At 41.0% G+C, this 26,075-nt stretch overlaps 1 protein-coding gene across 2 annotated transcripts in view; it reads left to right on the forward strand.

The window, feature by feature from the left end:
* tafa5l (TAFA chemokine like family member 5, like) overlaps positions 1 to 26,075 on the forward strand; it is a 106,130-nt gene that overhangs the window by 54,283 nt on the left and 25,772 nt on the right. For both annotated transcript variants that reach the window (XM_054785508.1, XM_054785517.1), the window contains one exon: positions 23,213 to 23,340. In XM_054785508.1, the coding sequence (XP_054641483.1) occupies positions 23,213 to 23,340 (128 nt within the window). The remainder of the gene's footprint in view (positions 1 to 23,212; positions 23,341 to 26,075) is intronic.

Consider the following 26,075-nt stretch of genomic DNA (forward strand, 5'->3'; position numbering starts at 1 on the left):
ATCCCTCACTTCTTAGCAACATCAAGAAACTGACAAGCACATGCTTCGGGGAAATGTCTTTCCTCTGATTTCACTACACCTAGCGCAAATGAGTGCCACCGCCAACTGTCATCGATCGGAAATGCTGTTATCTCGAGGTAGTTATGGTTGCTTACTGCTGTCCAGTGGTCTCCTGTCAGTGCAATAAATGTAGCTTTGGCCAGCTGGTCTAACTTTGTTGCCTTTTAATTTCCATACAGTTTGTGAAATCTTGTCACAACAATTCCCCTTGAAGGTGTTCTTTATAATAGGCCACCTGTGGCTATCTGAATGAGGTTGTGGAGCCCCTCGTCTGCAACTATGTTTATGGGTCTGCAGTCTCTGGCAACCCATTCAGGAACTGCAATATTTAACCTAGTTGTTGTCTTTTTGTCCAAGTCCAAGCCTGGTGCACTCCGCCAGTGTAGCTTGACAACCACGTCTTGATCCCATGTTGTTAGCATCTTTGCTAACGTTAGCAAAGATATGCTTTGCACTAAGGTGGTACTTCAGACTCGTTGTGTTTCGATGAAAAGACAATTCATCAATGCAATATGTAGACACAACTTTGGTTCATTTTAAATTGTTATTGGTACATGTTTGTATATTTACAGTATTAAGTACACCTTTTGAGTGTTAAGTCGCTGTGTGATGTGTGTAGTGTTCTTTGTAAGATGATGCCGTGAGTCAGAATGTTATATTGAGTATTGATCTCGGATTTCCAATGAGTTGACAAGCTCTTTGTGAATTTTTTCATAGCTCATGATTGGCTCTTGTCAAATAAAGACCTGCCTGGTCTGCTTGGACTTGTGTGCTCCACAATATGCCATTTTATGACGTGGACATGTGCGGCTTATAGTTCGGTGCGGTATATACAGTGGTGTGAAAAACTGATTGCCCCCTTCCTGATTTCTTATTTTTTTGCATGTTTGTCACACCTAAATGTTTCAGATTATCAAACAAATTGAAATATTAGTCAATGACAACACAGCTGAGTACAAAATGCAGTTTTTAAATGAAACGTGATTAAAAAGTGATTGCCCCCTAAACCTAATAACTGGTTGGGCCACCCTTAGCAGCAACAACTGCAATGAAGCATTTGCGATAACTTGCAGTGAGTCTCTTACAGCGCTGTGGAGGAATTTTGGCAAACTCATCTTTGCAGAATTGTTGTAATTCAACCACATTGGAGGGTTTTCCAGCAGTTTTAAGGTCATGCCACTGCATCTCAATTAGGGGTGGGGGAAATAATCGTTTCTTAGACATTGATGATTATTAATCGATTCATAAATGTAAATAATTGATGCGGACGGAACAAAAAAAACGGAACAAAAATGGGGAAAGCAGAAATGCCGCCCTGACAGTTTATGCTGGTGCACCTAAGTGGAAGACTAAGAGTGTATGCTCAGAATTTAGTTTGAATTCAGAAGTCTATTATTTATTTGTGAATAATGGCTGATTTCTTTATGTTGGTTACTCAGAGTATGCTGAAGTTTTTGTTAATTTTATACATGCTGCTACTGGTGCACTGTACTTTTCCTGCTGGTTCTGTGCAATGGGAAATATGCTGGTAGATGTAACCTTCCAATTATTAAAAGATAATGGAAGTAAATTAATCTCTTTTACACAGCACACAGTACAGTAAATAGTAGTAGTAAATTAATCTGTTTCATGTTTATTTTAATTGTGATTATTACAAATATGCAAATATACAAATATTTAGTAGTACACAGTGAGTAAAACGAAATTATATATCGAAAAATATTATGCATGAAAAAACTGACAGTTCTTAGATACACCTTGTGGTGCCCCTGGACACATCATCAGTGATATAACCTGTTTCGGGTCTTTCGACAATCAGACTACCTCCCCCAGCCAGGGTTGATCAGGCCCCAGCTTGTGTCCAGGTAGCGCTACCCTACATGCCACTCCTCTCCCCTCTTGACCCACAGCCACCTCAACGCCACTTCTGCTGCGTCGGTGGCCAATTTGATGGCCTTTCGCTGTCTGGCCCCTGTGATGCTCAGTGTTTTGTAGGCCCAACAGAGGGATTGGCCCACAAACCCTTGGCATCCCACTTCGATGGGTTGGCATCTTGCCTGCCAATCTTTGCTCTGAGTACTTTGTCCTCCTCCATGCTATCCTCCCAAGGCACCGTCAGCTCCAAGAGAATTACCTGCCTTGATGCTGCCGACGTGAGGACGATGTCTGGCCTCAGTGTTGATTCAGTGACTGCTACTGGGAACTTCAGCTGCTTCCCCAGATCAACTTTCAGTTGCCAGTTGCGCACCATTGCCAACAGGCCAGGGGAGGTGTTTCGGGTGGCTGCTGCCGGCTTCTCCCCAGCTCTGACGAAAGCGATGGTGTTATTTACTGGCAAAGACTCTTGCTGTGGCTGATCCCACTGCAGATAGCATCCGCTAGGGCCTTCAGGACCTGGTCGTGTCGCCAGCGGTAGCGCCCTTCACCCAGGGCTTTCAGACCCTTTGCAGAAACGACAAGCTGGTGTCTCCATTGCTTAGATGGGCTCGGCTGCACATCACAGACTGCCTGGATCAATAATTTTATTCTGTGGGGTTCCGCCTTCCACAGCTCGGGCCATGTAACCTTGCGGTTCACAGCTTGCTTCCATCTCGTCCAGGCTCCCTGCTGCCGCATTCCCACCATCTGGCTAGCCCGCTTGGCCTCTACTCCTCCTCGCACTTCCTCGAGGATCAGCGCCCTCCTCTCTTTCCCCTCTGTCTTGTCATAGCGAGATGTTGTACCGCTACCAAGGCCAGCTCTCCCCTGTGTCACTGTGCCCACCAGCACCCTCTGCCGTAGCCTTGACTCTGCTGTGTCCACAGCATCGGCAGCTCTCCACTTCCGTCCTGTCCTGACCTCAATCACAGCTTGGGCGACCTCTGGTTCACATTACTTGGAAAGGTTCCTTGAATTGATTCAAATATTGTTTGATGTTAGTAAAGTTTGCATACATGCTTCTGCTGTTTATGTGGATGATGGCTAACTTTTCATCGTTGTTGAAGTTTTGTTATATTGCTCCTCCGTATAATAACAGCAGTCATTTGTGATGTGAGAGAAAAAATTTGAGTCCGGATCAATGTCTTTTTCCATATCCAATTGTTTGTGATCTGTAAAGCAAAAAGTGTCCAATTGTAGATCCTCTTGTAGCATATTAGAGCTGTTTTCTTCCATGTTGGGAGACCTCAGTATTTTTCTAGGTCCTTGATGTCTTTGACAACAACAACTCTGGCCTCTGGTCCTCTATGTACTTTGATGAAGATTTTGCAATTTACACTCCATGTTCCTTGGATCCTTCCTTGCTTCCTCAGACCACGTGCTTTCTTAGCAATTTCAGCATTGGGCTTTGTCAGGTGGTCATTCATGTAGACGTTCAGGTAGGCGACATCCATTTCATCAGCTTCTTCAGTATCCGCCACTGCTCTGGCATAGAACCTTGGTTTGATTTGAAGCCCCGTCACGACCACATCATTCATTCGCGTGTTCTGATCCATGTCATCAATGGTGATTTTCAACTGCTCAATAATTTCATCTTTTTCTTCACACTCCTTTTTGAGAGTGGCTCCATTTTGGAGAAAATGTAAGACTTTTAAGTATGCCTTATGGTCGTGAAAATACGGTAGTTGTCACCGTCAGGTCGTCTATAAAGGCTTGGATGGGTTGCTGGACTTTGGACTTAGTGAGTGGCCCCCTACACTGAACTTCTGCGGACTTCACCAGCATGTTCATGGCGAGTGCTTGTGCCATTCGGAGGTTGTTGATCTGGAGGAGACTCTAAGGCTGACGTTGGCATAGTAGTCCAGGATAAGGTCTCTGAACTTCTTCGGAATGTGGTGCTGGTTCAGTGCCTCTTCCACCAGCTTGTGGGGTATGGCTCCATAGGCATTTGTCAGGTCCAGCCACAGCACAGCCTGGTCTTTCTTGCGCTCCCTTGCTTGAGCTGAGCTCTTCACCACCTCCTGGATCTCCTTCCACCCGGGTTCCTTCCCGTCAAAATCCAAACAAACTATTGATCACAAAAAAGATACATCGGGATGCATCGATAACCGTTTTATCATCGCGTCGCAGGCATCTGAATCGTTGTATGTATTCTCAAATGGCTGCGAAGTGGCACTGTTGGTGGGCCGACCACGGCTTCGTCACCTTGGACATTCCAAAGGCCAGTGGCTTATGATCAAAATGCACGCAAGATACAGTTACTCCTGGTCAAAACCACTAAAACACAAAAAAATCAACACCAAAAACCCGCCATCTGCTGCTCGATTACCGTCCCCACAGTCACATCATTCACGTCAGTCGCCAAAGCCACCGGCGCCGTGGCGATGGGGTGAGCGAAGTCCAGGCTGTAAAGCCTGGACTCGCGTAAATAGGTTGCAGGAAGTGGGCCGCGCAAGGAAAGAAACGGTTCTAAAAATTAATCATGCCCAAAATTTCCTGCAGCGCTTTAACTGAAGCAAGGGTACCACCGCGTGTACGTTGAAAGGCAAGACAGGAACCTGTCTGTTGTGATCCCCCCTTAAGTGGAAGAGTACCTCGGCATGCTGTAACCACGAAGCCGGGTCGCTCTGCCAGAACTGTTGGAGCAGGGTTGTGTCTCATGCAGAACTTTAATTTCCAGCTGCTCACAGCTACACTTTCCAATGATGGAACATTTCCTTAAAGTGCTAACACTTGCGGCCCAAACCTGGGATACAAACCACACCCCCAACTTGACCGCCGACTGGGTGAGAGACATACCCACCCATGTCCACCATACCTCTAAATTTCCAGAAGAAAGAGCAACACAGCACTGTAAGAGTGGAGGCAGACGCACACAGGTAGACTGTATTTTGTGCCCAAGATGAAACCTGAAAGAAATTGATGATTATAAAGTATTGACAGAGGAGAGCATCACTGCACAGCATAGAATGATCATACGTAGGTTGACTCTTGTGCAAAAGAGGAAAAGAAAAAGGACAGAACTCAGGACCAAATGGTAGAAATCGAGGAACGAGAGCTGCTGTGATGACTTCAGGAAGATCTTGAGACAGGCTCTTGGTGGTAGTGAGGATCTGCCAGAACACAGCAAAAGTGATCAAATAAACAGGCAGGTGGTGCTAGGTGTCATTTAGACAGAGGAAATATGATAATGAGACTAGTTGGTGGTACAAAGAGGTCCCAGAATGTATGGCTCGAAAAAGTCTAGCCAATAAATTTGGGATAGCAAGAGAGATGAGGAAAGTAGGCAGGAGTACAGAAAATACGAGACATAGGGAGAAGATTGTGGTGGCAAAGGCTAAATGGGAGGCCTTTGATGGGATGTGTGAGGGACTAGACTGTAAGGAAGGACCTGTACAGACTTGACAAGTCAGAGAGCTTGTGATGTGAAGGATGGACCAAAATTCCTCCACAGCTCTGTAAGAGACTCATTGCAAGTTATCGCAAACTCTTGGTTGCAGTTGTTGCTGCTAAGGGTGACCCAACCAGTTATTGGGTTTAGGGGGCAATCACTTTTTCACAAAGGGCCATGTAGGTTTTAATTTTTCTCCCTTAATAATAAAAAGTTTCATTTAAAAACTGCATTTTGTGTTCAGTTGTGTTGTCATTGACTAATATTTAAATTGTTTTGATGATCTCAAACATTTAAGTGTGCAAAAAAATAAGAAACCAGAAACGGGGCAAACACTTTTTCACACCACTGTGGTGTTAAAGGAAAACTGCACTTTTTTGGAATTTTGCCCATCGTCCACAATCCTTATGTGAGAAATGAACACCTACTGTATGTATCTCTATTTTGTGTTTCCTAAACATATAAAAAGAGGTAAAAAAAAATGCAGATAATGCATGTAATGGGAAACACTTATTCAGGCACTTTAGCTTGCTTAAATGAAGGCAGCTCTTTGAAAAGCACTGAACTCACAGTGAGTATTGGGTGTGTGGTTGTAAGACCAACTGGGCCAACCATTTGCTCCGCACGCCATAAAGGCTCCAAGGTTTTCTCACAAATTGGCAGCTCTGCTGTAGCATGTCCAGTGGAACCTTGGTTGTCGTACTCAGCGGTTGTAATATGTTTTGGTTTTGTGTACGCAAAATTCACATTCAAACTGAAATGAGAAATTTACACAAAATAGTCTGCCTTTACTGTATCACTCGAATCGAGCGCCCGAGCAATGGACCCTCGGCATTGGCGACTGACTGTCTGTGCATGTTTGAGTGTGACTGCTGAATAAGACGCTATGGGGCTAAAAAAGTTTTTGAGTGAATTTGAAATAGAAGGTGACAACACTATTGAATTCAATCATTGCAAAGTAAGAAGATGCAGTCTGTGTGGCCAATAATGCAGAGATGTACGGAAAGACCGCATCAACAATACAGTCATTTTTATGCTTAAGAAGAAAGAAGAAATCAAGGTAGCAGCGATCACACGAACACAAACCATCACAGATGTTTTGAAGTTGTTTCAGGTGTGGAACATCCAGGTGTGAACAAAACAGCGGAAGATACTGTTTCGGAGGACATCATTATGAGAAGTCAAAACGTAAAAAGTATTTTAAATGCTCATTTTTCCATTTCATTTGTAATTAAGAATAGTTTTGCATTGTTTTCTGCATGTACAACTAGAATGAACATTTTTCAGTTGGCTGGAACGGATTACGGTAATGGGACAAATGTTCTTGGTTTTTGTGTGTTTAAATTTTTGTTGAACCTTTTGGAACGGATCAATCAAGGACAACAGACTGTATATGTACCATATGAACTATCACATTTCACAATATCTTTCCAACATTTCTCCTGCCAGCTCAGTGAAGGAAGTGAGGGATTAGACAAGATGTAGCTTCCAGCCTGCAGGTGTTACACTGCTAATCTCTCATTCCAAGGCTCATTTTAAATCATTTAAAGATGTTCCACCTTTAAATACTCACAGGCCTTATTATTAAAGAAGCAGGAGGAATGTTCCTCAGTGTTGTCTTCTAGGAAGAGGTCATGTCTACTCTCGGATGCTGTAATGAACAGGAAGTCTTACTTTCTTAAAGTATCACCGTGGGGACTGTTTTTTTTTTAGCAACAGCTGGCGGCTTAATGTAAGAGAAGTGGACTAATACTTTTAATCTCCCTTACCATCCTGTTCACGTTTAATGGCACGTGCACAACACCACTTAAGCCCAACAGTGCGAGATCCAAGAGGGTTTGTTTTTTTTTTAAGAGAGGCTCCCTTTGCTTGAATGCTGCTCTTACGTTCCTGCTGGTGCTCATTATTATCTATTGTAATTACAATTAATCTAAAATGCAATATTACTATATTACTCTTTGTTTCATTTATTGTTTCTTCTACGTCAATTACTGGTCCAACTAGTTCACTCCCAAAACGGTTTCTGCAAGTACAGAGAAGAAAATACCATAACATGTAATGCTAACGCTAAACAAAGAGAGAGTCAGATTTGGTGAGGGACTTAAGTAGATTCTCTAAGTTTGAATATGATTTCATCCAAACTTATTGTTCCCTTAGGAAGTGATGTGAAGTGAAATAATCTGTTCCAGTGGTTATCATAAAACCTATATTAAAAGTACAGACATAAAAAACTTTTAAAAAACATTTTTAACTGTCATACAAGTGTAAAAACAAGTTAACCAACGTAAAACAATAAAACAGTCTAATGAAAATAAGATCCAGGGTGAAACCATCACCATCTTAAAACCTTTATTAACCACACAGGCATTGTTATAAATAGCAACATTTTAATTGACATCTCTTCAACATTGCGTGGAAGCCGGGAACAGTACCTCTGGATTGGCAGACCGGGGTGATGGTCCCCCTTTTCAAGAAGGGTGACCGGAGGGTGTGTTCCAACTATAGGGGGATCACACTCCTCAGCCTCCCTGAGAAAGTTTATTCCAGGGTGCTGGAGAGAAAGGTACGACCCTTAGTCGAACCTCGGCTACAGGAGGTGCAATGTGGTTTTCGTCTCGGTCGCGGAACACTGGACCAGCTCTACACCCTTGTGAAGATACTGGAGGATACTTGGGGGTTTGCCCAACCGGTGTACATGTGCTTTGTGGACTTGGAAAAACATTTGACCGTGTCCCTCGCGGTGTCCTATGAGGGGTGATCCGGGAGTGCGGGATTGGTGGCACGCTACAACGTGCCATTCGGTCCTTGTACAACCGGAGCAGGAGCCTGGTTCACATTGCCAGTAGTAAGTCGAGCCTGTTCCCGGTGAACGTTTGCCTCCGCCAATGCTGCCCTTTGTAACACATTCTGTTTAGATTTTCATTGACAAAATTTCTAGGATGTGGTCCTGTGGCCTCATCGGCCTGTGACTTCAGCGTTTACTGGGGAGATTTGCATCTGAATGTGAAGCTTCTGGGATGAAACTCAGCACCTCCAAATCCGAGGCCACGGTTCTTAGTTGGAAAATGGTGAATTGCTGCCTCTGTGTTGGGAATGAGATCCTGCCCCAGATTCAGTTCAAGTATCTCGGGGTATTGTTCATGAGTGAGGTCCACAGGCGGATCGGCGCAGAGTCTGCTGTAATGTGGTCGCTGTACCGGACCGTCGTGGTGAAGAGAGAGCGGAGCCGGAAGGCAAAGCTCTCAATTACCGGTCGATCTATGTTCCCACCCTCACCTATGGTCATGAGCTTTGGGTCGCGACTGAAAGAACGAGATTGCGGATACAAGCGGCTGAAATGAGTTTCCTCCTTAAGGTGGCTGGACTCACCCTAAGAGATAGGGTGAGGAGTTCAGTTATCCGGGAGGGGCTCAGAGTAGAGCCGCTGCTCCTTCACATCGAGAGGAGCCAGTTGAGGTTGCCGGATTCCTCTCAGACGCCTCCCTGATGAGGTGTTCTGGGCAGGTTGAAAGCCTGGGCATGCCAGAAAATAGAACTGGAGTCCTATTCCATTATTCCTAGCTGCGGTATTCAGGCAAGCGGGCCTGCTTTGAACAGACCTAGCAGACCTAGGACACGCTGGCGGGATTATGTCTCACAGCTGGCCTGGGAACACCTTGGTGTCCTCTTGGTGAAGTTGGAGGAGGTGACCGGGGACTGGGAAGTCTGGGCTTCTCTACTGAGATTGCTGCCCCTGCGACCCACATAAGCGGAGGAAAATTTTTCTGTAAGATATTCTCCTACCTTCCATCTGTTCATGCTCTTACGGCCCAATAGTTATTTCAGATCTTGCACCAGTTGTCGTCGACTTGTCCCTCTACGGCAGGCCATTGTCTAGGTCTCCTTGTCACTTCAGCTCTCTGTTATTGAGTGAGTCAGATTTGGTACCTTCTATCAATAACAGTATTGACTACGGAGGTGTCGCCGTCTGTGATCTGGGAGGCGTGCAAGGCTTGTCTTCGTGGGCAGATGATTTCTTATGCTGCATATCAGAGAAGGGTGTCTGGTGAAAGGAAAGGTCTCCTGTATTGCTGAATTGCAGGATAAATGTGCAATTTCACCTGACGCTGGCCTCCTGAAAGAACTGCTTATTAAGAAAGCAGAATTTGATGTCATGCCATCTGACAAGGCGGCAGCGGTATTACTTAGAACGCGTTCAAAATTTTATGAATCAGGTGGCAAACCTGGTAAATTGCTTTCGCACCAAATTCGGCAACACTCTTCATCCATGCATATTACACAAATAGACACTGGAGGTGGGATATCCGTTGACCCAGTAACTATAAATAACCAATTTAAGAGCTTTCACAAAGCCTTGTATCTCTCTGAGAGTGGAATATGTGCAATGAGTCACAATACCACACTTTCTTCGGGTCGCTGGAAATCCCACTCATTGACCTGGCTAGATGAACTTCTGACCCATTAAGAATTAAAATATGCCCTGTTTTTAATGCAGTGTGGGAGGCGTCCGGGCCCTGATGGATTCCCAGTTGAATTTTACAATTGGTTTGTTGACAAACTGTCTCCACTCTTATTGAACATGTACAACGAAGCCTTACAGACCGGTATCCTTCCCCCTACTCTACAGCAGACTACCATATCATTGATTTAAAAAAGGCAAGCTTCCCCTTTCCTGTGGTAACTATCACCCTATCTCTTTGCTCTGTACAGATGTAAAGCTCCTGGCTATGATTCTTGTGGGCTGCCTGGAATTCATTTTGCCCTCTATTATTTTGCCTAACCAAACTGGGTTTATTAGGGACAGACAATCCTTTCATCATGTTAGATGCCTTCTGAATATACTGTACTGCACTTCGCCATCCCCCACTCCGGAAGTGGTCATTTCAATGGATGCAGAGAGGGCGTTCGATCGAGTGGAATGGAATTATGTCATTTTTACATAAAAAATGTTGATTTTGGTAGCAAGTTTATATCATGGATCAACATTCTGTATACATCCCCTCTTGCCATACATAGTTCATAAAAATAGTGACTGTTCAGAATACTTCTTTGTCGTGGGACCCGTCAGGGCTGCCCACTTTCCCCCTGATTGTTCGATATTGCCATTGAACCACTGGCTGTGGCCATTAGGTCCAGTCAGATGCTTGGTATTTTAAGAGGAGGACAGATGTATAAGCTGTCATTGTATGCGGATGACCTTTTATTGTTTATGTCTGATCCAGACAGATCCATTCATCTAGTGATGATTTACTGGACGAGTTTGGGAAAATATCAGGTTATAAACTAAACTTGCAAAAGAGCGAAATCATGCCTGTTAATGCTGCAGCCACAACATATCGTCATTCGAACCTATCATTTCAAATTTCTATGGATAACTTGACATACTTAGGCACTGTGTCACGAGAAAAAGTTTGGACTTAGAAGACTGCAACATTTTGCCCCTCTTACGTAGGATGAACGAGGATTTTATGCGCTGGTCTCTTCTCCCCGTGTCGCTCGCTGGCAGGATTAATTGCATTAAAATGAATCTACTCCCAAAATGTTTGTATCTTTTTCAATGTATACCTATGTTCATCCCAAAACTTTTTTTTTCGCGACATTGACTGCTGTTAAAGTTTATTTGGAACAAAAAGACTCCCAGAATTTGGAAAAACATTTTACAGTCTTGCAGAGACTCAGATGGATTATCGCTACCAAATTTTTTCTTTTATTACTGGACCGTAAACATTCGCAGTACACATGTTGCACTGGTGCCACACCAGTGACCAGCCACCACCGTGGCTCCAGATGGAGAAGGCGTCTTGCAGCTTTTCTCCCTTAAGGTCCCTTATGTGTTTCTCTCCGACAACATCATCCTTAGCTTACTCTGATGTTATAATCGTTAAAAACTTTCTGAAAATTTGGGCTAAATTTAAACGGCAATTTGGACTTTACACTATACCTCTCTTTTCCCCTATCCATTTGAACCCTTTGTTTGCTCCTTCTGTCAGCGATGTGGCCTTTTTGGTCTGGGAAAATGTTGGGATTCGGTCGCTTGGTGACCTGTACATCAACGGAATGTTTGTGTCCTGTAACCAGTTGACCCACGATTTTGGGCTTCACAAAAAAGTTTTTTATATACCTCCAGGTTAGGGACTTTGCCTGGAAGCACTTTCCTGGTTTTCCTAGTATTTCATCTACAACTCTGCCAGACTCTATACTCAACCCATATTCCAGGGGCAATATTTCCAAATTATATACAGCCATTCTTTCATACCGTTCTGTATCAGGCGATCTATGTACAACATGGTCCCTGGCACTCAACGTTGACATAGACACAGACACCTGGCAATTATAGTTTTGAAGTGGGTCCACTCCTCCTCAATCCGCGCTTGACATACGGTCATACAATGCAAGGTGGTTTAACAGAGCTCACTGTTCAAAGAGCAAACTAGCTTGCATCTTCGCTGGGACTGATCCAACTTATTTTGTGTGGTGTTCTGTGAGCCTGTACATTGTAAATGTATCATGATACACTGCTGTATGTATGGGATTGTAAAAAATGGAAAGTTTGGAATTATTAATCATAGTTTACAATCTATGTTAACTTTGCAGATTTAGTAAACTTACAAACCGCTAGAATAATGTATAAAGTTAATAACAACTCGTTACCCAAAAACCTCAAACAGTATTTCTCAATCAGAGAGGAGAAATATGGTCTTAGAGGAAAATTAAACTTAAAACATTTATACGCGAGAACAACGCTGAAAACCCGCAGCATTTCCGTGTGTGGAATTAAATTATGGAACGGATTGAGTAAGGAACTCAAACAATGTACAGAGATGAGCAAATTCAAAAAGCATTACAAGCAGTTGATGTTTGCTAAATACAAGGCAGAAGAGTCTTGATCATCACAATGATTTTCTGTCAGGTTTGTTATTTATTTATTTATTTGTTTATAAAAAAAAAGTTCTGTTCTTTATTCATATTTATTTTGAACATTTTTATTTATTATTTATTATTATTATTATTATTATTATTATTATTATTATTATTATTATTATTATTATTATTATTATTATTATTATTATTATTAATGTATGTATGTATATATATATATATATTATGTATTATCCTGACTATCACAGAAAACACGACATGGAATGCAGGAAGTGAACAACATGTACTGTACTAGATGTAGAATGGATGGGGGGTAGGATTAAATAAGCTTTGCTTCTTCCTACTCCTTTTGGACATGTGGAACTGTGAAAAGAATGATTCATGAGATGTATTCCATTGTAACCTTCATGTTCAAATAAACTAAACCAAACCAACCCAAAACCAAACTTTTGGAACAAGTGAGGCACATGGTGATGCTAGAGTCTTACTAGGGCGTTGCCAAATATGCGCAACATGCCAGATTTTGGTCCATTATTCTTTATCGACACTCTCTGGATGTTTTCGAGGCTGTTGCTTGTCAAATTGAAGATTCAGCTGCCTTCACTGATTTTCTATAGGATTAAGGTCTAGAGACTGGCTAGGTCACTACAGGATGAAATTATTATTTCCCCCACTGTATATATACAGACAAGCATGATGCTACCACCACCCTGCTTGACTTTTGGCAAGACACATGAATCTTGCTATTCACTTGAAAGACATTGCAAGATATTGCAGGATATTTAGAAAATAATGGCTTTGTAATGATTTATTTCCAGTGGACAGTAAATGTTTACTGCTGGGCTGCATGGGAGGGCCTCCGCTGTGTTGGGCCGCTGCTGCGTCTGCAACAACAACAACAAAAAAAGACAAATAGCAATTTTTAAAAAATGACAAAAAGCAATTTTGAAATGGCTTATTTATTTATTAACTTACTTATTTAACTTTTTTAAACAACTAGCAGAACATAACCGAGAACATTGCAAAACTGTTAATTTAATGGCAAAGTTGCTGAGAGCACTGCCAACATTTAAATGGCACTTTATTTACAAAGCACATCTCCACTCAATGTGTGCTCATTTGTAATTAAATACAGGTGTCATGTTTGAATAGAACCCTTTTGAAAATACTAAGAGGTGAAGCAAATTTTCTTTGGTGAATTACTCAACATCAGCTGATGAGCTACTGCTATTTACGAGCTACCTGTTGGAGACCCCCGTGATAGCGTCACTGTCCACAGCTGTACACCTGACGTGTCTTTGTTGCACAAGTTCGACATACAACTAGTGTTTTGAAGACAAGCTATTAGAGAGCAAGATGGTTCAGTGACACTTTCAAAAAGTAAGTTGTGATGATATTCGATGATTGATGTATCCCATGAACGTAATAGCAACATGTAGCTCTGAGCTAGCTAGATGCATCCAGCCAGGCGTGTAAACAAAAATGCCAGAAAGTGGATTGAGATTGAAACGTGAGCGATCACACACGCTGGCATAGATAGGCTTAGCGTGTGACAAGTTGCCAATTGACTACACATTTTGCGGGCTATTGTTCATTCTCCCGATAATAAGAAACAAAGTAAAAGTCAACACAACACGTATCTGGTCACTGGTCAAGGCAGACAGGCAATTCTGGTGCATGCTTATCAAAATACAGTACAGTGAAACATTTTTATCATATTTTAAATTGTTTTCAAAGTAATTGTGGTCAATATATGCGTAAATAATAAGCTATATATATGTATGTACGTTCATACAATATATTAAATAAAATTGTTTTTCAAGTTAAAAAAAAACAACAAATTTTTAAGGTGTGGCGGTTTTTATTTTGTAGTAGCGCACCACCACGATCAATTACATGTAGCGGAAACCCTGTGCTATACAAGCTGTACACTGACTACTCTAAATTATATTCAAAAGTACTTTTTAATAGAATTTTCCTTTGAAAAGATGTACTGTTCTAAAAATGTTTGCTGAAATGTGAGAGGGCTGTATAGTGTTCCCTCATTTATTGCGTGGGATAGGTTCGTAAAATAGCCCGCAATACGTGAAATCTGCGAAGTAGCCAACTATATTTTTGTACAATTATTATATATGCTTTAAGGCTGTAAAACCTCTCATCATACACTTTATACACTTTTCTCAGACAGGCAATAACATTTGATCACATTTCTCTCTTGTTTAAACACTCTCAAAGTTAACATTTTGTTTGAATTTGAATGATCAACTTATGAGATTGGACACAAGAAATTAAGTGACTAACTCCTCTGATCGTAGCTTGTCCACGCTGTTAGGCTGTAGCGTTTTTGTATCCTTGTTTAAACATATTCCTCGTCCTTGTCCTCCATGAATCAAAGATTAATTTACAATATTCCAGGTGTCCTGCTGCCGTGTAACTCCTGCCTTCATTCAGCATTTATGATCATACAACAGGAAATAGGCAGTCCTGCACGAAGGAAATGGTCTACAGCCAGTTCTACAGAACGCAGAACACAGTGGGTGGGTTCTCCCTTAGCCAGTCAGGATTGTCGTAGCTCTGCTGAGATGATAGTCTGGACACGTCTTCAACTCTACTGGTAGCGGTAGTAACTGCAATAACAGACCCATGAAACAGAGCACCGATGGATCACTCTCATACACCACAAGGACACAGAACACAATGCGCGTTCATACGCTGTTAAAAAAACTGCAAAATTGCACTTGAAAAAAATCAGCAAAAGAGTGACTCCGCGAAAGATGACCCGCGATGTAGCGAGGGAACACTACTGACTTTAGGTGCCAAGGAGGTTATGTTTTTGGTGGTTTATCTGTTTGTTTGTTTATTTGTTTGTTTGTTTGTTTGTTTGTGTTCAAAATAATGTCAAAAGTTCTGAATGGATTTTGATGAAATTTTTAGGAGTTGTGGGAAATGAGGTATGGAAGAACTGATACAAATTTTGGGGGTGATCCGGATCACCGTCTGGGTCCAGGAATTTTTTAAAGGATTCTTGAACATTGTGAGATAGGACCATTTTCAGCATTTGTGCATATAACTCCACAAAAAATGGACAAAGACTGATCCAGATAATGGAATAATTCCGAATACTATAATCCAGAATATGAAAAAAGAAGGGACCTTTGGAATTTTAATCATAGGAAGAAATGAAGCTACGAAGCTACAAACATGCAACAAACACCAAGAAACTGTGGAATCTTGAGTGTGCCAGCGGATTTGTTGTATCTTCAAAAGCTATGGAGCTAGATCCAGAAGAAAACCACCATTACAGAAATTAGTGTTTTTTTGAATAACTACTGAATTAATATTGATATCATTATGAATCCAATGGTATGTTTTCATGGTCAAGGACTTTAACTATGTACATAAAATAAATGTGAGGGGAACTATGGCGCTTGGCGGAGGTCTGCGTTCTTCGAGTGCTTTTCTAGTTGAGATTGGATCAATCTTTCTATCACCATCTACCTCTTTAGGTGCACTACCATTTTGTTCATATAAAAGCACCACTAAACTTGTCTAGTGCTTCACAGCTTCCAAATGTCTTGCTTTGGCACAGTGGAAGTAACAAGGTCATCACACAGCGGCAGTTGCTTGAAGACACATTAATTTAATCTGACCTCCGCCACTCAGTGGCAGTGAGTCAGTAGTACTCCATTGTTAGTCAGCACTCGCTTTGCCAACTCAGCCCTTTTTTTTTACGTTGCCTGTAACCTGCAATTGGAGGGTTTTTTTCTGAACTCCAAACTACATGTGCAACTGCCTGATAAATTTGCACTCTGATGTGTGAAAATGAGAACTCACAGTGGCGTATAGTGGAGAAGTTAGAGGGAAGGAAGGTCACAGAGTTTTTGCTCTGCGAAAATGTTTAGTGTCCAACTAAACGGTCTTAAGTCTTAGGTCTTAGGTCTTAAGTCAGGTCTGATGAGATGACCTGTATTTTGATGGATTTATTCTTCTTCTAGTGCTGTATATGTGAGTCAGTTTGTGTTTAATTTTGTGTTTACATTGGCAATATCTATAAAACACCACTAGATGGCTGTATGCAAAAAAACGCTTTCCTGTTTTCTCTACATTTTTGTCGTATTCTACATTGGTCACAAGGTGTCACTAGTAATTGCTCGCAGGAACAACAGACTTTTATTGCAGGATTAAATTATCTCACAACAGGCACAACAATAATAATAATACTGTTGCAGCCGTAACTCACGATAATTTTATCGAATCTGTTTCGTTACATTTTGTCCATAGTCGACTATTAGTCGAATACTGTTTTTTATATACTGGCAATCCCTACAAATAAACAGATCTCATTTGAAACTTTTTTCACCTGAAAAAGGCTGAAACACTCAGAAACAAATAAATGTGGCAGGTGTGCAACAGCAGTACCTTTATGTATTTAGTGATACGGAAAGCAGTTCATATAGATGCTAGCTCAATAGCATTGTCTGGCTGTTTAGTCATATCTGTGAAAATTATGACATTGCTGTTCAGAAGTCTCTTACTGTGGGTGACGTAGAGTTGTAACTTGTCCATTTCATTCTCTAAACAGCCCACATTAGCAAAGAAAATGCTCACTTAGGAGAGCCTGTGCGTTGTTAGCTTGACCTTAGCTTGTATTCTTCTGCGCCTTCTTCGCCTTTGTTCACATCCTCGACGCCACTTGCCAGCACTCCTGCCTGGCTTGGTGGTTTGTGTAGACTTTAACATTCTGTAGATCTCAGGGACTGGTCGAAGATTGGCGATAAAAACGTTGGCACTACGAAATCCAATATCCAAAAGCCAATATCCAAACGCTTTTGTCGAGCCAGTCGAGAAAACAGACCCGATATGAGCAAAATAATTAATAACTAAATAATAACTGCAATACTGCTAACCTGGAAGAGATGCTGGGCTTCGCTGTGTCTATGTGTCGCCACCTTGAGTAAGTACAGACCTTCTGTTAAACACACATCATTTTCAATTCTTTATTAAAGCCTAGGTCACAACTGGTCGTATGGGCTCCTATCGCCTGTCTACATGCAAAAATGGCAAGAAATGCACGGAGGGCGCGCTTGTGACGTGTTGATTTTCGAGCCGTAGACTGGCCGCATATCGGCTTTGTCATGTCAAACAAACTCTACGGGCGTTTACGCTTTTTCAGTTTGCAAGAGAAACTTACACACTCGGTACTTCTTTGTGTGTCGTCGGTATGGCCAACGTGTGTCTTTCCGACATTTTGCTGGTGTCAGGTATGGGTAAAATGTCAATTTTTTCATACGTCGCACTTGCTGTGTGTCGTGCGCCACATGTGCAATGATTTGGGAACACCAAAAATCACACGGCCAGAAAATCGTCTGTCTGGTTCTGACCTAGGCTTAACACAAATGAGGCTGAATTTGTATCAAAATAGGCTATTTGTAACAAAAACAAAGACGTTCTGTGTAAAAATGTATGATCAGCAGCAGGCGTGGGTACCCCCTTGGAGTCATAATGGTACAATTGTGATCAAATTTTTGTATGATCGGCAGCATTGATAGTCGAATCAGACTCCTCTGAAACGAGTCGACTACTCCAAGACACCCCTACTGACTGTATTATATTATTTTATATTATATTATATTATATTATATTATATTATATTATATTATATTATATTATATTATGGGTGTTATTTAATGTCTAGAGGACTGTAATAATGTTAAAAACCCTATTTAGAAGATCGTAAACAGGTTTTCTATGCTCAAACTATGAAATTATTTCATTTATAAAGAAGGAATCCTACTGTGCAGAAATTCACTTATCACAGCCAAGTCTTGAAACAAATAACTGCGATAAATGAGAGATGACTGTACTTCTGAAATGTAAAACTTCATAATACGAGTATACAAGCTTTTTTTTTTTTACTTTATCAGGCCACATTAGGCCTGTCAGGATAACAAATTTTGCTGGATGATAATTGTCCTACAAATTATTGCAGATAATCGATATTATTCACAACATTTTTTGAGAACATTTTTTCATTAATTATATGGCATAATAATGCAAGTACATCGTATCAAAAACAATAAACTTGAATTTTTAAAGAGTATTTAACATTATAATTGGAATGTCAAGAGCTTTTAAATAAAATAAATTAAACTACATAATAAATTAAACAAAAAAGGCCAAAAAAACCCAATGAAAATAAAATGGACTCTCTTTTAGCAAAATTTGCATCACAAAATAGCCATAGCCAAAAACACAAAGAAATAGACCCTGTCTCTCTGTCTCTATTAAGGAAAAAACACTCCATTGAAATGGAGTATCAAGTCTCTGTAGAGAAAATTGCACTTGAATAAATAATGAACATTGGGTATTATTCCTTAACAGGAAGGCTTAACCCTTTATTTTTTTCAGTTTTGACATTACTATTTCAAAAAGTTATAGCTTGATAATCATTACAGATAAAGTCATACTGTAAATGAGAAAAATCATCAGTATGACCCAAAGTTTGCAATGGGACTCAATACACTCATCTAATTTGCATATTATGACATCACCAGGCTCAGAATTTGTCAGATCCCTGTCTCCACGATACTGGCTCGTCAATAGCTCATCAAAATGTCTGATCCACTTGTGACAAACTTCCTCATCTCTCAAGCAAACCCAGCCATCATCATCGTCATTTACAGCGGGATCTTGAACACTGCCTCCACCGCTATTATTACCTCTATTATTATATAGATAGATATAAAGTATCAATCTATCAATTATGCCTGTGAATATTCTCATTCATCCAGGTCATTGTATTCTCAGGTCATATCCATCTATTAGCAGTGCAGTTTCTGCCGAGGAGTCTCCCGCGGATACTACCACGTCTGCGTTTTTTTTACATTCCCGCTACCCCCCTCACCATTTACGGTGGACATGGACAACCCACCACGTCCCCTCCTGCCACCACTACAACACTATGAAGCAAAGCATCGACTCAAGTATGCTGCGTGTGGACTGTCATGGCGAGCCGACTCGCTGCCGCACAAAGACGACGGTTCAAAGTCTATAAACTTCTAAACTTTGCATAGAAATACGCCCACAAATGTTGCTCAAAGATGTCCGCCATCTCCTTGTGTAAAGTGTTAACTACTTGAGCCACCATATTTGCAGAAATGGCTTGTTAAATTCAGCAACGTTGATTTGTCACAATTTTGCGACTTTGATGCTTAAAGGGATAGCCCTTTAAGCGTCAAAGTAGCGAATGACACTGTCTGTGAGTGTGAACCAGTTTTTGCTGTTTTGTTTATATTTACTTGCAAAATACCTCAGCCTTGACTGTCGGGTGAAGGTTCCGCTGCAACTCTAGCGGTAGTTGTTGACAGGATGGTTGCGTTTGAGGTGCTCATGCAAGTCGTTCGTATTCCCCTTCTTCGTCCCTACTTTCGAACATGCCACATATCAGTTCGCCAGTGTTCATGCACTCACCGTGTTCATTCTTGTTCAACTTTTTCCAACTTTTTAAAGCGCATGCAGAGGTAAATAAAGTTAGCAAAAAGTACATCAGGAGGTTTACTATAGCCGGGAGCTGCCAGTGTTTGTGACCTTGTTCTACAGGTGGGCAGGTGAGATGACAGTAAAGTTGGCCCTGAGCAGGTCCTAAGAGAGCTGATAACCTTTAGCGTGTCGCTTTAGCACACTGTGTAAAGAACAATCAGCGCTTATCGTGGCGGACCACAGGCGGATTCAATGTCGTACACAGACAGTCGCTGGAGAGATGATGGCGAACCTCGACGTCTGCGGTGGACTGATAGCTGGAATGTCAGCTTTCCATTGCGCCTTGTTTCTAATCTGCTGCTTTCACCATGACACACGTGGAAATGTTTGTAAAAAAGTTCATGCCAGGTTCAGCAGAAACAAATAATCAGTCTTGTGCTGACTGTGGATTGTCTGTTTGGATGTCTCTTTAATAGTCATTTATTTAGTGCTGCTGAGCATCTCTTATCTCCATTTAACAAAAGATTTACTAGCGAATTTAAATAGGTGTTCAGATGACAAATGTCCATAATGTATGATCAGAAATTGTTGCTAATTATTAACACCTTTTTGCTTTTTCTTTGATTTTTGGGGTCTTATTTACTAATTGTTCTTGTGATAGCGGCACAACTCACCTTTGCACTACATCAGGGGCATGAAACACAGTTGCACAGGGGGCCAAGACTGAAAGCCGACTTTAGGTTGGGGGCCAAACAGAAAAACATCCAACGCTCAACCCTACCCCCCTACCAACCCTCAACCAGCCCAAACTTTGCATCTTTCTCATTATTTAACCTTATATTTTCAAAATTGTTTATTTTTGCATATTGGTAGTATAAAAAACCTTTTTTAAACCTTCCTGTCCTTTTAACCAACATTGGTGAATGTCGCACGTATACGCATCATCAGTGCACACACACAGATTGATGTTGCAAACATGACAGGACGTGCCCCAATAATCCAGGCTGAAAAAATTGTAGTGAGTATGGTCAGATTTTGACAAAATGTCACAATAGCACTGACAAATAGATAAGTAAGTGGCCCACATACCTTTTATCCTGGTTTCCCACACGGGGCGCAGAATGCGCATGACAGTGGGTGAATGCGTTTTATGTGGATTTTTTTCAAACTCTACTCGTGCGGATGTACTTTTTTTTTTACTTCACAGTGGGGGAAATGTACATTTTTAAAAATATCTCTGGTCATGTCCATTAATTTCTGCTTGAAATTTCTACTTTCCGGTAGTCCCTGAGGTTGTGAATGTATCCTGACTGCTGATTGGATGAGCCAGTAAAGGGGAGAGGGAGACTGCTGCGGCTATATGACATATGTTATATGTGATTGATTTCTTGTGACCGATGCAGTCTGCATCACTGCAGGCGCCACACCAACCCGCCTGTCGATCTTGCGTTCCAGCCTTCCCTCACTCGTGAACAAGACTCCGGGGTACTTAAACACCTCAACTTGGGGCAGGTTCCTATCACCGATCTGGAGATGGCACTCCACACTTTTCCAGGCGAGAATCATGCACTTGGATTTGGAGGTGCTGATTCTCATCCAAGACGCTCCACTCTCGGCTACAAACCAGTCCAGTCAGACTTGAAGATCACAGCCTAATAAAGACAGCAGCCTAATAAAGACGCCATATCATCTGCAAAAGGCAGAGACCCAGTCCTGCACCCACCACATCGGCTCCCCTCACTGTCCTGGCTGCGCCTACAAATTGTGTCCATAAAAGCAATGAGCAGAATCTGTGACAAAGGGCGGCCCTGCCTGCAATACGTCTGACTTATTGTTGGCAATGCAGACCGAGTTCTGACACACACATGTGGACTGGACAAACTCCTATGCACCCTAAAGGACCCTGCCGAGAGTGTCAAGTTGGTCCACAGTTCCACGACCAGGACGAAAACCACACTGCTCCTCCTGATCCTCCTCTCCAGAATCCCTGAATAGACTTTACCAGGAAGGCTGAGGAGCGTGATCTCATGATAGTTGAAACACAATCTCCTGTCCCCCTTCTTAAAAAGGGGGACCACCACCCCAATCTGCCAGTCCAGAGGCACCGCACCTGATGTCCATGCGATGCTGCAGAGTCGTATCAACCAAGACACTCTCCACAGCATCTAGAGCCTTAAGAAACTCTGGACAGAACTCATCGACCCTCGGGGCCCTGCCACTGGGGAGCTTCTTTATCTCATATCAGAGATAGGAGAGCCTACCATGAAGTCCCCAGGCACTGCTTCCTCATTGGAAGACATGGGATTGAGGAAGTCTTCGAAGTATTTCTTCGACCGGTCTACAACATCTTGAGTCGAGGTCAGCAGTAGGGCTGGGTATCGAGTCTCGAGCAACGATGGGAACCGGGACTAACATTCAGATTCAAAAGAGTGGTCAGTTCGGTGCGACATTTGCAACGCAATGATATCATGCAAAGGAGGGTGCATGATTAACATGATTAATGTTCACACATTCATTGTGTAGAAATAACAGAGTACCTTGTCTTTGATGTGCTACGTCAGACTTCCTCTAAGCAATCAGAATCAGGGAAGTCAAACAATAAATTATGTCTGTCTAATGCTAATGTAACTGCAGGTTTCAGGATGCTAGCTGAAATGGAAGTTCAGTGTAAATAAAGGACGGGAGCTACAGATAGGCAAGATCATTTGCACAGTCCATCTGTTACCAACAGTCACGGGACATTTTCAACTCACACAACATACTTCTGGCCTTCAAAATAAGATATCCTGTTTAATTGTGTTAACAAAATAAGGGTCTCGTATAAAATAGCTTACACCAACATTGAGGCAGCAAACAAAGTTTACTGCTTTTCGAAAGTAAACATCGTTTGTGAAAGTGTACTCCTGTAAAAAGAAACTTCATAACATTTATATTCAAGTTGAATGATATTTGTTTTCGAGTTTTTGCCTCGGGGACGGCCAGAGCCGTAAACCGCTTGACCTGCCAGTACCTGTCGTAGCAACTAAATCCTATTTTCCAAACAGTTCCACGGGCCAGATGAAATTGCAGTGTGGGCCAAATGAATTTGACACATATGCACAACATCATTAAAGTGAAGACTTGAGTGTTTTATTGTTTGGACATTTTACTGTAAACTGTGGTGAAGTTACTTTTACACTTCTATGACAGTTCAGAATGTTAAAATGTTATGTAAAGGGTATTTTTTTTAGAATTGATATGGCAACAGTTTCAGGCAGGAACAGATTAATCCTGTTTAGATTTCCTAGGGAAAGAAAAATCTGACAAGATTGTGTTTGAGCTCAGTTTTTTTGTTTTTGCATAATATTGTTGACTAACCAAATATAACAAACAAAGAAACACTATGTGAAAAGCTGTGAGCTTGGTGGAGGTAATAAAATAGATAAACAAATAGATTTTTCTATCGGAGACTCTGTCTCTTACCACTGTATTCTTCCACCCTCTTAGCTCGAATCGTACGGAGTCGTCAGTGGTGTGAGATGACACCCTGCATGGAGGGCGAGGTCTGCAGCCTCCTTTTCAACCGCTCAGGCTGGACCTGCACCCGAGGCAGTGGACGCATCAAGACCGTCACGGTAAATTTCCAGCACACATTAAATAGACTGGACAAGATGGTGTTGTGTGTTTAAATCTTACATTAAATCAATACTTTTTGTAATTTGTTTGCTTGTTAGCTTGCAGGCTACTTGCTTCCATTGTAATATGCCATCCGTCCGTTTTCTATGCTGCTTATCCTACCTAGGGCCTCCAGTGCTGTCCACACTCGTGTATGAATGTGAATGAATGTTTGGTGGTGATCGGAGAGGCCGAATTGACAGCCACTTTTCCGTCAGACTACCCCATGGCAGCTGTGGATACAGATGTAGATTCCCACCACCAGTGTGTGACTGAGGAGTGAATGAATGATGGGTTCACTTCATTGTGAAGCACTTTGGGTGCCTTGAAAAGCGCTATTTAAAATCGAATCCATTATTATTGTTTACAACACGTTGCGCAACTCTTATGCTGCAGGGCCAGAGACGGGCGCTAGCTCGCAAGCTAGTGAACTAACCAGTTAGCCTCAAATTTTAAAAAACTTACCACTTCCACACATAATGGGAGGAGAACTTTTTTTCACTCTATCATGCCGGACATGCCATGGCTGACTTCATGATTTCATGCAGTGTTAAGGTATGCAAGGCAATGTCTCAGTGTTTTGTGTCTTTACTGCTGCCTAGTGACCAGAATACTACCGTACATGCATCTAGCGAGGGAGTGATAATTGAATTACAATATTGGAAGGGGCGACTGTATTTTGTCTTTTTCTCATGAAATTGTGACTTCACTATAGCACGTTTCTTGTAAGATGAGTATCTCATTATCGTAATATCGTAACAGTGAATCTTTTTTCCTGTAAAATTATGATAGTAAAAGTATGATATTGTTATTATAATATTTTGACTTTTTCAGTAAAATTTCTACATTTTTTTCTCATATAATTTCTACTTTTACACATAAAATTGCAACTTTGTTCTCATAACATTATGGGTTTTTTGTACAATTATGATGTTAATCATAATTGACATTTTGACTATTTCCCCTGGAAAATGATGTCTATTATCATAACATTGCAGCATTTTTTACATTACACGTTATGTTATTCTTGTACGATTTGGACTTTTATTGTGTCAAATTATGTTATTCTCGTAAAACATTACGTCTTTTTCTTTTAACATTTTTTCTGTAAAATTCCAACTGTATTCTCAAAACATTACAGGTTTTTTACTCTTGTAATATTTGTATTTGTACTTCCTGAAAATTAGGACTTTATTCTTGTAGCATTCTGACTTTTATTTTATTTTTTTTATTCATAACATTTATTTTTGTAATATTATGCATTTTTAATGATAAAATTATAACCTTATTATAAAATTATAACCTTATTATTGTAATATTTGGACCTCTTTTTCATAAAATTGCAACTTTATTTTCACAACATTGCAGCTTTTTTCTTGTTAAATTACAACAATATCCTTGTAATGTGATTTTGGACGTGGACAGTGATGAGGTAACAAGTTGGTGTCATCACGTAATTTGACATGATGGACACTGCGGTCAGGTGAACAAGGTCAAAGGTCAAGCTGCATCTCTCTCTCTCTCTCTCTCTCTTTATCGCGCTCTTGCTTTATCATCTCCCTTTATTTCTCTCTCACTTGCTGTCCGTTCACGTCTTTCGCTCGGTCGCCTCAGGCGTCTGCGGCACATTTCACGCATGCTTTGCACTTGTGGTGTAATCTCTGCTGACAGCATACTTAGCTTCAGCCAAGTGTGTGTGTGTGTGTGTGTGTGGGTGTGTGTGTGCGCATGTGTTTGTGCACGCTACATTTTTAATCATGCAAACTGTGTGCCTTTTCAATTAGCATGGCTGAGGACAGGTTCACTTAATAACAAGTGATGCTGGTGCTGTTTTTAGGGAAACGAGGTTAGAAACTGCAACTACTGTAAACCAGAAATAGGCTACATAGGGGGTGTCCAAACTTTTTCCATCTACGGCCGCATACAAGAAAGAATTGAAGGATGCGGAGGGCCACTTTGATACATCATGTGCATTACAGATGAAGATGAAGAAAATTTACAAGAAGATAGTTGAAATAGTTGGAAAAAAAACGAAATGGGGAAAAATTGCTGTAATTGTGTGAGAATAAAGTGAAAATATAAAAAAAATAAAGTGTTATTCTAACGAGAAAAAAATAATAATTTTACAAGAATAAACTCATAATATTCTGATGAAAAATAATGCCATTTTAGTAGCATAGAGTTGAAATACTAAATTAAAGAATTATGAGAAACAAACAAAACTAAATAGAGTTGTATTTTTTTTTCAAAGTTATATTATGGGAATAAAGTCATAATATAACTAAAAGAAAATTAAAGATTATTATTAAAGAAGAAAGTTGAAATATTTGGAAAATTTTAGAAAAACTGCAGAAAAAATGGGAAAAAAGAGAGCAAAGACTGAAGTTTGTACTAATAATACACTTTTTCACCTATATCAAAAAGCTGAGATGCAATTTTTTCTTGAAATATATATAACGTCTTAGCATATCTACATCTGTAGGTTGACAAAATATCAAAGTGGCCTTTGCAGTCTTAAATTTTTCAGTATGTGGCCCTTGGTGGAAAATGTTTGGACACCCCTGCTTTAAATATGAGTTTGACATTTTCCTGGAAAAATTAGGACTTTGCTCCTCTAATAATTGCAACTTTATCCTCAACTTTTAGTAGTATTATTTTTACATTTTGCCTTTTTCTTGTAAAAGTGCAACTTTAT

The sequence above is a fragment of the Dunckerocampus dactyliophorus genome, chromosome 1 (assembly GCF_027744805.1).
Source record: "Dunckerocampus dactyliophorus isolate RoL2022-P2 chromosome 1, RoL_Ddac_1.1, whole genome shotgun sequence".
In the NCBI taxonomy this organism is placed as follows: Eukaryota; Metazoa; Chordata; class Actinopteri; order Syngnathiformes; family Syngnathidae; genus Dunckerocampus; species Dunckerocampus dactyliophorus.